General features: G+C 49.5%; 2 protein-coding genes across 2 annotated transcripts in view; both read left to right on the top strand.

Moving 5' to 3' along the window:
* Window positions 1-6,626, top strand: part of dnai2b (dynein, axonemal, intermediate chain 2b) — an 8,011-nt gene extending 1,385 nt beyond the window's left edge. Inside the window, exons 2-12 of the mRNA XM_030410826.1 lie at window positions 1-23; window positions 1,044-1,165; window positions 1,770-1,912; window positions 3,021-3,134; window positions 3,214-3,353; window positions 3,459-3,581; window positions 3,699-3,922; window positions 4,391-4,526; window positions 4,621-4,767; window positions 5,225-5,449; window positions 6,233-6,626. The exon at window positions 1-23 is cut by the window's left edge and continues 139 nt beyond it. Of these exons, the coding sequence (XP_030266686.1) occupies window positions 1-23; window positions 1,044-1,165; window positions 1,770-1,912; window positions 3,021-3,134; window positions 3,214-3,353; window positions 3,459-3,581; window positions 3,699-3,922; window positions 4,391-4,526; window positions 4,621-4,767; window positions 5,225-5,449; window positions 6,233-6,301 (1,466 nt within the window). The 3' untranslated portion in view covers window positions 6,302-6,626. The remainder of the gene's footprint in view (window positions 24-1,043; window positions 1,166-1,769; window positions 1,913-3,020; window positions 3,135-3,213; window positions 3,354-3,458; window positions 3,582-3,698; window positions 3,923-4,390; window positions 4,527-4,620; window positions 4,768-5,224; window positions 5,450-6,232) is intronic.
* Window positions 6,627-6,808: 182 nt separating this feature from the next.
* Window positions 6,809-9,779, top strand: LOC115577961 (zinc finger and BTB domain-containing protein 24-like). Its single transcript, XM_030410827.1, has 2 exons — window positions 6,809-7,121; window positions 7,989-9,779. The coding sequence occupies exons 1-2, from the start codon at window positions 6,929-6,931 to the stop codon at window positions 8,651-8,653; spliced, it is 858 nt and encodes a 285-aa protein (XP_030266687.1). The 5' UTR covers window positions 6,809-6,928; the 3' UTR covers window positions 8,654-9,779.
* The last annotated feature ends 2,721 nt before the right edge of the window (window positions 9,780-12,500 follow it).

The raw sequence follows: 12,500 nt of genomic DNA, 5'->3' as shown, positions 1-12,500 counted from the left end.
ACAGCATCCTGCAGCTGGGAAGCGTAAGATCCACAATCCAAATCAGAGCACTTCAGACCACATACATCCACTTCAGACCAAATCGATCCACCTCAGACCACATAGATCCACTTAAGACCACATAGATCCACTTCAGACCACATTGATCCACCTAAGACCACCTCAGACCACATCAATCCACCTCAGACCACATAGATCCACTTCAGACCACATAGATCCACTTCAGACCACATTGATCCACTTAAGACCACCTCAGACCACATCAATCTACCTCAGACCGCATAGATCCACCTCAGACCACCTCAGACCACATAGATCCACTTCAGACCACCTCAGACCACATAGATCCACCTCAGACCACATAGATCCACTTCAGACCACCTCAGACCGCATAGATCCACCTCAGACCACATAGATCCACTTCAGACCACCTCAGACCACATAGATCCACTTCAGACCATGTCAGACCACATCGATCCACCTCAGACCACATCGATCCACTTCAGACCACATTGATCCACTTCAGACCACATTGATCCACTTCAGACCACATTGATCCACCTAAGACCAAATCAATCCACCTCAGACCACATAGATCCACCTCAGACCAAATAGATCCACTTCAGACCACATAGATCCAAATCGATCCACTTCAAACCACGTTGATCCACTTAAGACCACCTCAGACCAAATAGATCCACCTTAGACCACATCGATCCACTTCAGACCACCTCAGACCACACAGATCCACTTCAGACCACATAGATCAACTTCAGACCACATCGATCCACTTCAGACCACCTCAGACCACACAGATCCACTTCAGACCACATAGATCAACTTCAGACCACATAGATCCACTTCAGACCACCTCAGACCACATAGATCCACTTCAGACCGCATCAATCTCACTGACTGTATTTGGTGACTGAAATGAGCCGTGTTGCTGATATGATCAGAGGGGCGTGTCCACAATAACAACCTTGCCAGTAGTTGTGATGTCACTCCGCGTTGTGTGATGTCAGCATGTGTTTGTCACCCAGGCGATGGAACACTGCATCCGACAGAACAATGCTGTGGACATCTACCAGGAGTACTTCGAGGACGAGGAGGAAGTGGAGGAGAGTCAGGAGCCGCCGTCCGCCAAGACCATCAACGTCTTCAGGTAACACCTGACATCACAGAGTGTCAGACAGGTAACAGCTGACATCACAGAGTGTCAGACAGGTATCAGCTGACATCACAGAGTGTCAGACAGGTAACAGCTGACATCACAGAGTGTCAGACAGGTAACAGCTGACATCACAGAGTGTCAGACAGGTAACAGCTGACATCACAGAGTGTCAGACAGGTATCAGCTGACATCACAGAGTGTCAGACAGGTAACAGCTGACATCACAGAGTATCAGACATCACAGAGTGTCAGACAGGTAACAGCTGACATCACAGAGTGTTAGACAGGTAACAGCTGACATCACAGAGTGTCAGACAGGTAACAGCTGACATCACAGAGTGTTAGACAGGTATCAGCTGACATCACAGAGTGTCAGACAGGTATCAGCTGACATCACAGAGTGTCAGACAGGTAACAGCTGACATCACAGAGTGTCAGACAGGTAACAGCTGACATCACAGAGTGTCAGACATCACAGAGTGTCAGACAGGTAACAGCTGACATCACAGAGTGTCAGACAGGTAACAGCTGACATCACAGAGTGTCAGACAGGTAACAGCTGACATCACATTTCTTCTCACCTGTGTGTCTGCAGAGATCCGAACGAGCTGAAGCGGACCGTCACCGGTCTGTCGTGGCATCCTGACGGCGGCAGGAAGTTGGCGGCGGCCTACTCCTGCCTGGAGTTCCAGAAGACCTCAAGAGAGACGAGCCTGGACTCGTACATCTGGGACGTCGGTGAGACAGGCAGCAGCTGGATTAGACCTCCTCAGAGTCCTCAGAGTTCTCGAAGTCTTCAGAGGTCTCAGAGGTCTCAGAGTTCTCAGAGTTCTCAGAGTCCTCAGAGTTCTCGGAGTCTTCAGAGTTCTCAGAGTCCTCAGGGTTCTCAGAGTCTTCAGAGGCCTCAGAGTCCTCAGGTTTCTCAGAGTCCTCAGGGTTCTCAGAGTCTTCAGAGGTCTCAGAGTCCTCAGGGTTCTCAGAGTCTTCAGAGGTCTCAGAGTTCTCAGAGTCCTTAGGGTTCTCAGAGTCTTCAGAGGTCTCAGAGTCCTCAGAGTTCTCAGAGTCCGCAGAGTTCTCAGAGTCTTCAGAGGTCTCAGAGTCATCAGGGTTCTCAGAGTCCTCAGGGTTCTCAGAGTCTTCAGAGGTCTCGGAGTCCTCAGAGTTCTCAGAGTCTTCAGAGGTCTCAGAGTCCTCAGAGTTCTCAGAGTCCTCAGGGTTCTCAGAGTCCTCAGAGTTCTCAGAGTCCTCAGGGTTCTCAGAGTCCTCAGGGTTCTCAGAGTCCTCAGAGTTCTCGGAGTCTTCAGAGGTCTCAGAGTCCTCAGAGTTCTCAGAGTCCTCAGGGTTCTCAGAGTCCTCAGGGTTCTCAGAGTCCTCAGAGTTCTCAGAGTCCTCAGGGTTCTCAGAGTCCTCAGAGTCCTCAGGGTTCTCAGAGTCCTCAGAGTCCTCAGAGTTCTCAGAGTCTTCAGAGGTCTCAGAGGTCTCAGAGTTCTCAGAGTTCTCAGAGTTCTCAGAGTTCTCGGAGTCTTCAGAGGTCTCAGAGTTCTCAGAGTCTACAGAGGTCTCAGAGGTCTCAGAGGTCTCAGAGTTCTCAGAGTTCTCGGAGTCTTCAGAGGTCTCAGAGGTCTCAGAGTTCTCAGAGTTCTCAGAGTCTTCAGAGGTCTCAGAGGTCTCAGAGTTCTCAGAGTTCTCAGAGTTCTCGGAGTCTTCAGAGGTCTCAGAGGTCTCAGAGTTCTCAGAGTTCTCAGAGTCTACAGAGGTCTCAGAGTCCTCAGGTTCTTCAAAGTCCTCAGAGTTCGCAGGGTTCTTAGAGTCTGCCCAATCACACCTGGATTTGTTTGTGTTGCAGAGAACCCGAACAGACCTGAGATGACCCTGAAGCCGGCGTCTCCTCTCGTCTGTCTCGACTACAACCCCAAAGACTCCCACACTCTGGTGGGAGGCTGCTACAATGGACAGATTGGTGGGTTCAGGTCCAGGCTGATGGACAGGTGAATCTCCAGCTGATTAGGTTTACTCATCTGTGGGCGTGCTTGTTTCAGCGTACTGGGACACCCGGAGAGGCAGTCAGCCGGTGGAGGTGTCCTCTGTGGAACACAGCCACAGAGACCCCGTCTACAAGATCATCTGGCTGCAGTCCAAGACCGGGACAGACGCCTTTTCTGCCTCCACTGACGGACAGGTAGATGGATGTTGGACAGATAGACATGTGAAGGACAGGTAGGCAGGTGAAGGACTGGTATGCAGGTGCCAGACAGGTGTTTAAAACTGTCTCTGTTCCTGTCAGGTCCTTTGGTGGGACGTCCGCAGGCTGAGTGAGCCAACAGAGTGTCTGGTTCTGGACCCAAGCAGAGAGGGACACCTGGACCGAGCTTTAGGGGGTGTGTCTCTGGAGTTTGAGTCCACCATGGTGAGGGTCACTTGTTTGAAACACATTAGAGAAGGTATACACTCGTCTTCAGGGGAGGACAGCTGTTTGTAGTTCTATCTCCGTCTCAGTGTGTCCCTGTCCTCATTGTCTTTCCAGCCCACTAAGTTCATGGTGGGGACGGAGCAGGGCGTGGTGATGTCCTGTAACAGGAAGGCGAAGACGCCGGCGGAGAAGATCGTGTGTACGTACGACGGTCACCACGGACCCGTCTACGCCCTGCAGAGGAACCCCTTTTTCCCCAAGAACTTCCTCACCGTGGGGGACTGGACTGCTCGCATTTGGTCTGAGGACATCAAGGAGTCGTCCATCATGTGGACCAGGTAGGACTCAGACACACCAACAGGAAGTTATATCATCACCTCTGCTCAGTGTTCAACCAATCAGAAAGATCTGTAGAGATGATTTCTTTAAAGTCTTCTTTCACTGCTGTCTTCCTGACTCATCTGTCTCCTCTCAACCTGTCCTGTCCCATTCCGTCTGTTCAGTCTCATGTCCTCCTGGTCTTTTGCCTCCAGGTTAATCTTGTTCCGTTCCATCTCAACTTTTCCTCTTTCTGTCATGTGTCCAGTCGTCCTGGACTATCCAGCCCGTCTTCTTTTGTCTAAATTTATCTCTACGTAATGTTATCTGGTCTCTCCCCATCCTGTCTCATGTCCTGTCAGTCTGTTTCATCTGACAGTGTCTCTCTTTGTCTTGAGTCGTCTCGTTCTGTTTGTTCCGACCTGTCCACACCTTCATCTTGCCCAAACAGACTTAAGCTCTGGCTGTCTATGTCCTCTGTGTGTCAGGTATCAGATGTCCTACCTGACGGACGCCTGCTGGAGTCCAGTCAGACCTGCCGTCTTCTTCACTGTGAAGATGGACGGCGTGCTTGATATCTGGGACATCTTGTTCAAACAGAACGACCCCACGCTGAGTCTCAAGGTGCGTCCGTCTCACCTGTGAACTGAGACTCGTCTTTCAATCCGTTTTGATCTGACTCACTTGCAGGTTTTTGTTTTTGTGTGTTGGTGCTCAGGTGTGTGACGAGGCCCTGTACAGTCTGCGGCTTCAAGATAACGGCCGTCTGGTGGCTTGCGGCTCTCAGCAGGGCGGAGCCACGCTGCTGGAGATCTGCTCCGGACTGTCGACGCTCCAGAAGAATGAGAAGAGTCTACTCGCTGCTGTAAGAGACACCCAGACACCTGCTGGTCTCAGATCTGATTCAGGGTCAAGACACACAGGAAGTCTCACACATTAGTGAAACAGAAAAGTCTTTATTTTGGAGATGACAGGAAACCAAAGATGGACAGGACCGGAGTCCTCAGTCAGACCAGAGACCAGCAGGCCTTCAAGAGCTCCTGTTCGCTCGTCGTGCAGATTAAAGTGACGTGAACAGAATCAGAATCAGAATCAGACCATTTAAAGAAAAATAAAGCCGATATGAGGCCAGAAAAGATCTAAACATTACAAACACATTGATACAGAACATGGCGTGGTCCTCAGGCTCTGTACAGAGAGTTTGTAAGTAAAACTTTATTGATAAAGAAGCAGAGTAATGCTAAGTAAGTAATGATAAAAATCAGAATGAACCTGTGAAGCTTCAGTTTGTTCTCGTTGATGATCAGTCGATCCGTCTGCAGATGTTTGAACGAGAGACGAAGCGAGAGAAGATCCTGGAGGCCCGACAGAGGGAACTCCGTCTGAAGGAGAGGAGTCGCTCTGAGCAGAGCAGAGAGGAGGACACAGGACGAGACGACGGAGACGACCCTCCTGATCAGCTGATCAGCAGAGCGGAGACAGACTTCTACAGCGTGGTGGAGACGGAGACGAGGAGGAGGAGGGACAGGGAGGAGCAGAGCAACCGGGTCAGAGTCTGACTGCACCTCCTGCTGTTACTGCTGCTGTCCACCTGTCCTCCTGTTCTCCTTTACTTTCCATCCTTCTTTACTTCTATCCTTCTGTAATCACCAAGAATGAAAATGAAAAAAAGACAACAGATGACAAAATAATGGGGAACAGCTAGCTTAGCTTAGCATAAAGACTGGAAACAGGAGGAACAGCTAGCTTAGCTTAGCATTAAGACTGGAAACAGGAGGAACAGCTAGCTTAGCTTAGCATTAAGACTGGAAATATGGGAAATAGTTATCTTAGCTAAACACTGAGACTGGAAACCAAGGGAAAAGCTAGCTTATTTTAGCATTAGGACTGGAAACATGAGGAGCAGTTAGCTTATCTTAGCATTAAGCTTGGAAACTGGAGAAACAGCTAGCTTAGCTTAGCATTAAGACTGGAAATATGGGAAATAGTTATCTTAGCTAAACACTGAGACTGGAAACGAAGGGAAAAGCTAGCTTATTTTAGCATTAAGACTGGAAACATGAGGAGCAGTTAGCTTATCTTAGCATTAAGCTTGGAAACTGGAGAAACAGCTAGCTTAGCTTAGCACTAACAATGAAAACAGGAGGAAAAGCTGGCTTAGCTTAGCACTAACACTGGAAACAGGAGGAACAGCTAGCTTAGCTTAGCAATAAGGGATGAACTGAAGTCTCTCAGAAGATCAGAGAAGATCAAACCAGCTGGACAGTTTGACTTTGTTCTGCTTTAGTTTCTGAGTTTTAACTGAATGTCAAAATGTTTTCTTTCGTCAGGAGAAAGACGTCTGTGAGGAGAAAGAAGTGAAAGATGAAGATGCGTCAGGAACTGAACCATCACAGTGAATTAAATCTACATATTTGTTCTTTATTGTTGGACAGTTTTAATAACAGAAACAGAAACTGAAACTTTATTTAAATATTAAAGAAGTTAAGAGAAAGTTGACGTCATTAGGTGTTGGACACCTGAACATGTTGACCTGATGATGATGAGACGTCAGAGGATCGGTTCATCCTGAAGGGAACATGAACGTCTCACAGGTGCTCACATGATTAATGATCTCCTGACTCTGATTTAATGAAGCTACATGTTGAAGATCAAACTGACAGTGTTCCGAAGTTTATTTTAAATTACAGGTCTCATTAATAAATAATATTCATCATATCTCAAGTTTGACAAAAGACTTATCATTATTACACTGTAGTATAATAAAAATGCAATAAATATCCATCCGTCAGTGACACAACTGTTTTCATCGTGCTTTACTTTTTGTTCTCTGTCATCTCAAAGTAGTTTTAATTGACAGACATAACTGAGTCAGTCACATCATGCTTTTATTGCGAAGGACTCCGGAAGCGGTCCTGCAGGAACAACCGCTTCTTCAGCCGTTAGCCCAGTGAACAGTTAGCAGCAGTTAGTAGCAGCAGGTTACAGCAGTTAGTAGCAGCAGGTAGCAGCAGCAGTGTGCGGACATGTCTCGGCTGCAGGATCTCCGCGTGTTCGTCGGTCAGCGGCTCGACGCGGCGCTCGAGGAGATTCTGGGAGTTTTTGAGAAAACGCTCGTGAGGTACGAACAGGAAGCGGCTCTGAATCAGCAGGTGATCTCCCGCCAGCACGCGCTGCTCTGCGCGCTGCACAAGCCTCTCATGGAGCTTCCGTCCGCAGGTGAGTCTCTCACGTGTTTGTTACATGTAACGGGTCACTGGGGACGGTTCTGAGAGCTGGTTCCGGTCCAGTTGCCTCTGGGAACTGAGCTCAGACCGTGGAAGTGCAGACTGGACAGGTGTTCAGGTGAGATCGGTCCTGCAGGAAGCGATCAACGGACAGGAAAACATTTGATGATTATCAGTCAGTGAGCTCAACAGAATGATCCGAACATTTAATCTGCATTTAATAACCGATCAGTTCATTCATGAGTCTGTTAATGAAGCAGAGCTGCGGTCCGTCCCTCTAACTGTTCCCCGGCGGCGGTCCGTCCCACTAACTGTTCCCCGGCGGCGGTCCGTCCCTCTAACTGTTCCCTGGCGGCGATCCGTCCCATAGACATATAAATATCTTTATGTCTATGATCCGTCCCTCTAACTGTTCCCCTGAGGCGGTCCGTCCCTCTAACTGTTCCCCGGCGGCGATCCGTCCCATAGACATATAAATATCTTTATGTCTATGATCCGTCCCTCCAACTGTTCCCCTGAGGCGGTCCGTCCCTCTAACTGTTCCCCGGCGGCGATCCGTCCCATAGACATATAAATATCTTTATGTCTATGATCCGTCCCTCCAACTGTTCCCCTGAGGCGGTCCGTCCCTCTAACTGTTCCCCGGCGGCGGTCCGTCCCTCTAACTGTTCCCCTGAGGCGGTCCGTCCCTCTAACTGTTCCCCTGAGGCGGTCCGTCCCTCTAACTGTTCCCCGGCGGCGGTCCGTCCCTCCAACTGTTCCCCGGCAGCGGTCCGTCCCTCTAACTGTTCCCCTGATGCTGTGTTCAGGGATGCTGGGACAGAACAGTTCTAAACAGTGTTGGTTTGTGTCCCTGCAGACGCCTTCACTCAGCAGCTGATGGTCAGTCACAAAGTGGTTCCCCCTCAGGACCAGGACCAGGGGGCCCCGGATCCCCCACAGGATAGAGTAGAGCTTCAGGACCTGGATGAAGCCGACATCATCCAGTTCACCTACAATAGACCATGTTCCACTCGGACAGAACCAGGATCAGCAGACCTGGATCAGGAGGTCCAACTGGTGTCGTCTGAGACTGAGGACAGCGATGACTACAGCAAAGACCCAGCTGAGCCCAGATCTGCTCCAGCGCAGTCCAAACCAAAGCGGGGCCGCAGGCCAGGAAGTGGTCTGAGGTGCCGGGTCTGCAGCCAGGCCTTTAAGTCCCGGCAGTTCTTACTGAGACACATCAAGGCTCACCTGCAGGAGGAGGAGCTGGTCTGTGGCGCGTGTGGGGAACGATTTGAAGCCTCAGAGAGTCTGAAGATCCACATCCAGACCCACCAGACCGCTCAGCAAAACCAGCCCAGGACTCAGGGCCGAGAGACACGGTGTCTCTCAGAACCAAACACAAACGCCCAGACAAGGCAGAGAAAGCACACCTGTGACAACTGTGGGAGGAGCTTCCTCCAGGTGTGGAAGAAGAAGAAGCACAGGTGTGTCACCTGGCGGAAGAAGGGGGACGGTCCTGAGGGAAAAAAGACTTAACGCACCGATCAAGATCAGACCTGTTTTCAGTCTGTCCAGACAAACTGAAACTGTTTCTGAGCTGAGAGCAAAATTGTAGGACTGAGACTCCGGGGACCTCTGAGACTCCGAGGACCTCTGAGACTCTGAAGGGACCTCTGAGACTCCGAGGACCTCTGAGACTCCGAGGACCTCTGAGACTTCGGGGACCTCTGAGACTCTGTGGACCTCTGAGACTCCGAGGACCTCTGAGACTCCGAGGACCTCTGAGACTTCGGGGACCTCTGAGACTCTGTGGACCTCTGAGACTCTGAAGGGACCTCTGAGACTCCGAGGACCTCTGAGACTCCGAGGACCTCTGAGACTTCGGGGACCTCTGAGACTCTGTGGACCTCTGAGACTCCGAGGACCTCTGAGACTTCGGGGACCTCTGAGACTCCGAGGACCTCTGAGACTCTGAAGGGACCTCTGAGACTCCGAGGACCTCTGAGACTCCGAGGACCTCTGAGACTTCGGGGACCTCTGAGACTCTGTGGACCTCTGAGACTCCGAGGACCTCTGAGACTTCGGGGACCTCTGAGACTTCGAGGACCTCTGAGACTCCGAGGACCTCTGAGACTCCGGGGACATCTGAGACTCCGAGGACCTCTGAGACTTCGGGGACCTCTGAGACTCCGAGGACCTCTAAACTCCGGGGACATCTGAGACTCCGAGGACCTCTGAGACTCCGAGGACCTCTGAGACTTCGGGGACCTCTGAGACTCCGAGGACCTCTAAACTCCGGGGACATCTGAGACTCCGGGGACCTCTGAGACTCTGAAGGGACCTCTGAGACTCTTAGGGCACAAACTGAGAGAAAAGTCCAAACTTTTCAGAAAACTTTGTTTGAGACTGAAGTTATGAAGTAATTTTAAACTTTTACAAAGATTCAAACTTTCACTCTGCAGGTGTTTCAGGTGTTTGGTTGCTTGTTTCTTCGTCAGTCCAAACACACTGAAGTTCATCAGACTGCAGCTCGTTAACTGGTCTCAGATCAGCTGCTGTCAGCTCAGGAAGACTCTGACAAAGGTTTTTTGTTGGTTCTGATGTTATTGACGTCTCTCAGGTTCTGTTTCTACCAAATTTAAATAAAGGTTTTCTACTTGAAGTTTTTTATTGAACGTTTTTAACATTAAAGGAGCGCTACGTAGTTTTATAGAAGTAGAGTTATAGAAGAATCTAAACTGAGAATTTTAATATTTACAACATTAATGAGGTAATTAAACAAACCGTGTCCATCAGTGATTAAACAACCTGTTCTCGGAGGAAAATAAGGTACCTGTCCAAGTCGATGAGATACCTGGTCTGCAGGCACCTGGTCTGCAGGTACCTGGTCTGGAGGTTTCTGGTCTGGAGGTGCCTGGTCTGGAGGTTTCTGGTCTGCAGGTACCTGGTCTGCAGGTACCTGGACTGCAGGTCGTTAACTGGTCTCAGATCAGCTGCTGTCAGCTCAGGAAGACTCTGACAAAGGTTTTTTGTTGGTTCTGATGTTATTGACGTCTCTCAGGTTCTGTTTCTACCAAATTTAAATAAAGGTTTTCTACTTGAAGTTTTTTAGTGAAGGTTTTTAACATTAAAGGAGCGCTACGTAGTTTTAAGGTACCTGTCGATGAGATACCTGGTCTGGAGGTACCTGGTCTGGAGGTACCTGGTCTGCAGGTACCTGGTCTGCAGGCACCTGGTCTGGAGGTACCTGGTCTGGAGGTTTCTGGTCTGCAGGTACCTGGTCTGCAGGTACCTGGTCTGGAGGTTTCTGGTCTGCAGGTACCTGGTCTGGAGGTTTCTGGTCTGCAGGTACCTGGTCTGCAGGTACCTGGACTGCAGGTCGTTAACTGGTCTCAGATCAGCTGCTGTCAGCTCAGGAAGACTCTGACAAAGGTTTTTTGTTGGTTCTGATGTTATTGACGTCTCTCAGGTTCTGTTTCTACCAAATTTAAATAAAGGTTTTCTACTTGAAGTTTTTTAGTGAAGGTTTTTAACATTAAAGGAGCGCTACGTAGTTTTAAGGTACCTGTCGATGAGATACCTGGTCTGGAGGTACCTGGTCTGGAGGTACCTGGTCTGCAGGTACCTGGTCTGCAGGCACCTGGTCTGGAGGTTTCTGGTCTGCAGGTACCTGGTCTGCAGGTACCTGGTCTGGAGGTTTCTGGTCTGCAGGTACCTGGTCTGGAGGTTTCTGGTCTGCAGGTACCTGGTCTGCAGGTACCTGGTCTGGAGGTACCTGGTCTGCAGGTACCTGGTCTGCAGGCACCTGGTCTGGAGGTACCTGGTCTGGAGGTTTCTGGTCTGCAGGTACCTGGTCTGCAGGTACCTGGTCTGGAGGTTTCTGGTCTGCAGGTACCTGGTCTGGAGGTTTCTGGTCTGCAGGTACCTGGTCTGGAGGTACCTGGTCTGCAGGTACCTGGTCTGCAGGCACCTGGTCTGGAGGTACCTGGTCTGGAGGTTTCTGGTCTGCAGGTACCTGGTCTGGAGGTTTCTGGTCTGCAGGTACCTGGTCTGCAGGTACCTGGTCTGGAGGTTTCTGGTCTGCAGGTACCTGGTCTGGAGGTTTCTGGTCTGCAGGCACCTGGTCTGCAGGCACCTGGTCTGGAGGTACCTGGTCTGCAGCTACCTGGTCTACCTGGTCTACCTGGTCTGGAGGTACCTGGTCTGCAGGTACCTGGTCTGCAGGTACCTGGTCTGGAGGTACCTGGTCTGCAGGCACCTGGTCTGGAGGTACCTGGTCTGCAGGCACCTGGTCTGGAGGTACCTGGTCTGCAGGCACCTGGTCTGGAGGTACCTGGTCTGCAGGCACTTGGTCTACCTGGTCTACCTTACTCACTTACTTCTGCTACACTGGAACTACTTTCTGTGACGTTTGTAATGAGGTCACTAGCACAGACACACCTCATGTATCCAGACACACTGTGGAGGAGCGAGCAGCATTAACAGGTTTATGACAATAAAGTTCTTGTTGATGATTTAATTACATGGCAATTTATTCAGAACCAGTTTCAGTTCACAGTTTGGTTTAAGTTCTGAAACACTAAATAGACACATTTTTAAATGGAGATTGGTGAGAATCTGGTACCCGTGTAGCAGTGAAGCTTTTACTCCTGCTTCTGTAATTCTACACACAGTTTGAGCCGTTTCCACCAGAACATCTGGGCCCTTAAGACTTTTATCTTAACGTTAGGAGGACTCCTAAATCGGACTAAAAGTTTTTACGTGGGAGTTGTTTCTTAAGAGTAATTCACAAAGCCGCTGAGACCTACTTTTAGTTATGAAAACAGTGAACTCCTAAACTAGAAGTAACTCTCTGTTGCTATGGATGACGTCATTTTATAAGGACGCACTTAGAAGCGGTGACAACGGTGATTGGTTGTTGAGTGACAGGGCAGCCCATTAAAAAAAGTCATTTAGGCTACGCAATGCATGAAGTGAAAATAAGGAAGTTGCCTACAAGCCCATGACAAAGCCTATGGAAAGATATTGGATAAAGAAATGTATTTATGAGGAGAATTAATTAACCCCCCCCCCCCCCAACAAAAACGCTTCGGACAAAAATGACAAATTAGAGGATAAATTAAAAAACGGCAATAAATAAAAGCGGCATTTGCTCAAAAAGCTGCGTCAAACCACTCTCCATTAAAATTCAGGAATCGTGTGTTGATCCGGGCCATTTCACAACAATGTCCAGTATATTGTAACATGCGTCACAGACAATTTGTGTATTGATGGAATGCAACTTTTTCTGATTGACAAAAGCCCTGTTCACACGGGACTAGTATAACCTGGGGACCTCCAGTAATCTGTAATAATTGTGGAGGTCGTCTGTGATCTTAATCCC

This window comes from Sparus aurata, unplaced genomic scaffold (assembly GCF_900880675.1).
Source record: "Sparus aurata unplaced genomic scaffold, fSpaAur1.1, whole genome shotgun sequence".
In the NCBI taxonomy this organism is placed as follows: Eukaryota; Metazoa; Chordata; class Actinopteri; order Spariformes; family Sparidae; genus Sparus; species Sparus aurata.
Note: the sequence above shows the minus strand (reverse complement) of the source record. Positions and strands in the feature narration are given on the sequence as shown.

Coding starts and splice junctions, on each gene's coding strand:
- LOC115577961 (XM_030410827.1), top strand. CDS start 6,929: ATGTCTCGGCTGCAGGATCTCCGCGTGTTCGTCGGTCAGCGGCTCGAC. Junction 7,122..7,988: donor CATGGAGCTTCCGTCCGCAG/GTGAGTCTCTCA, acceptor GTGTCCCTGCAG/ACGCCTTCACTCAGCAGCTG.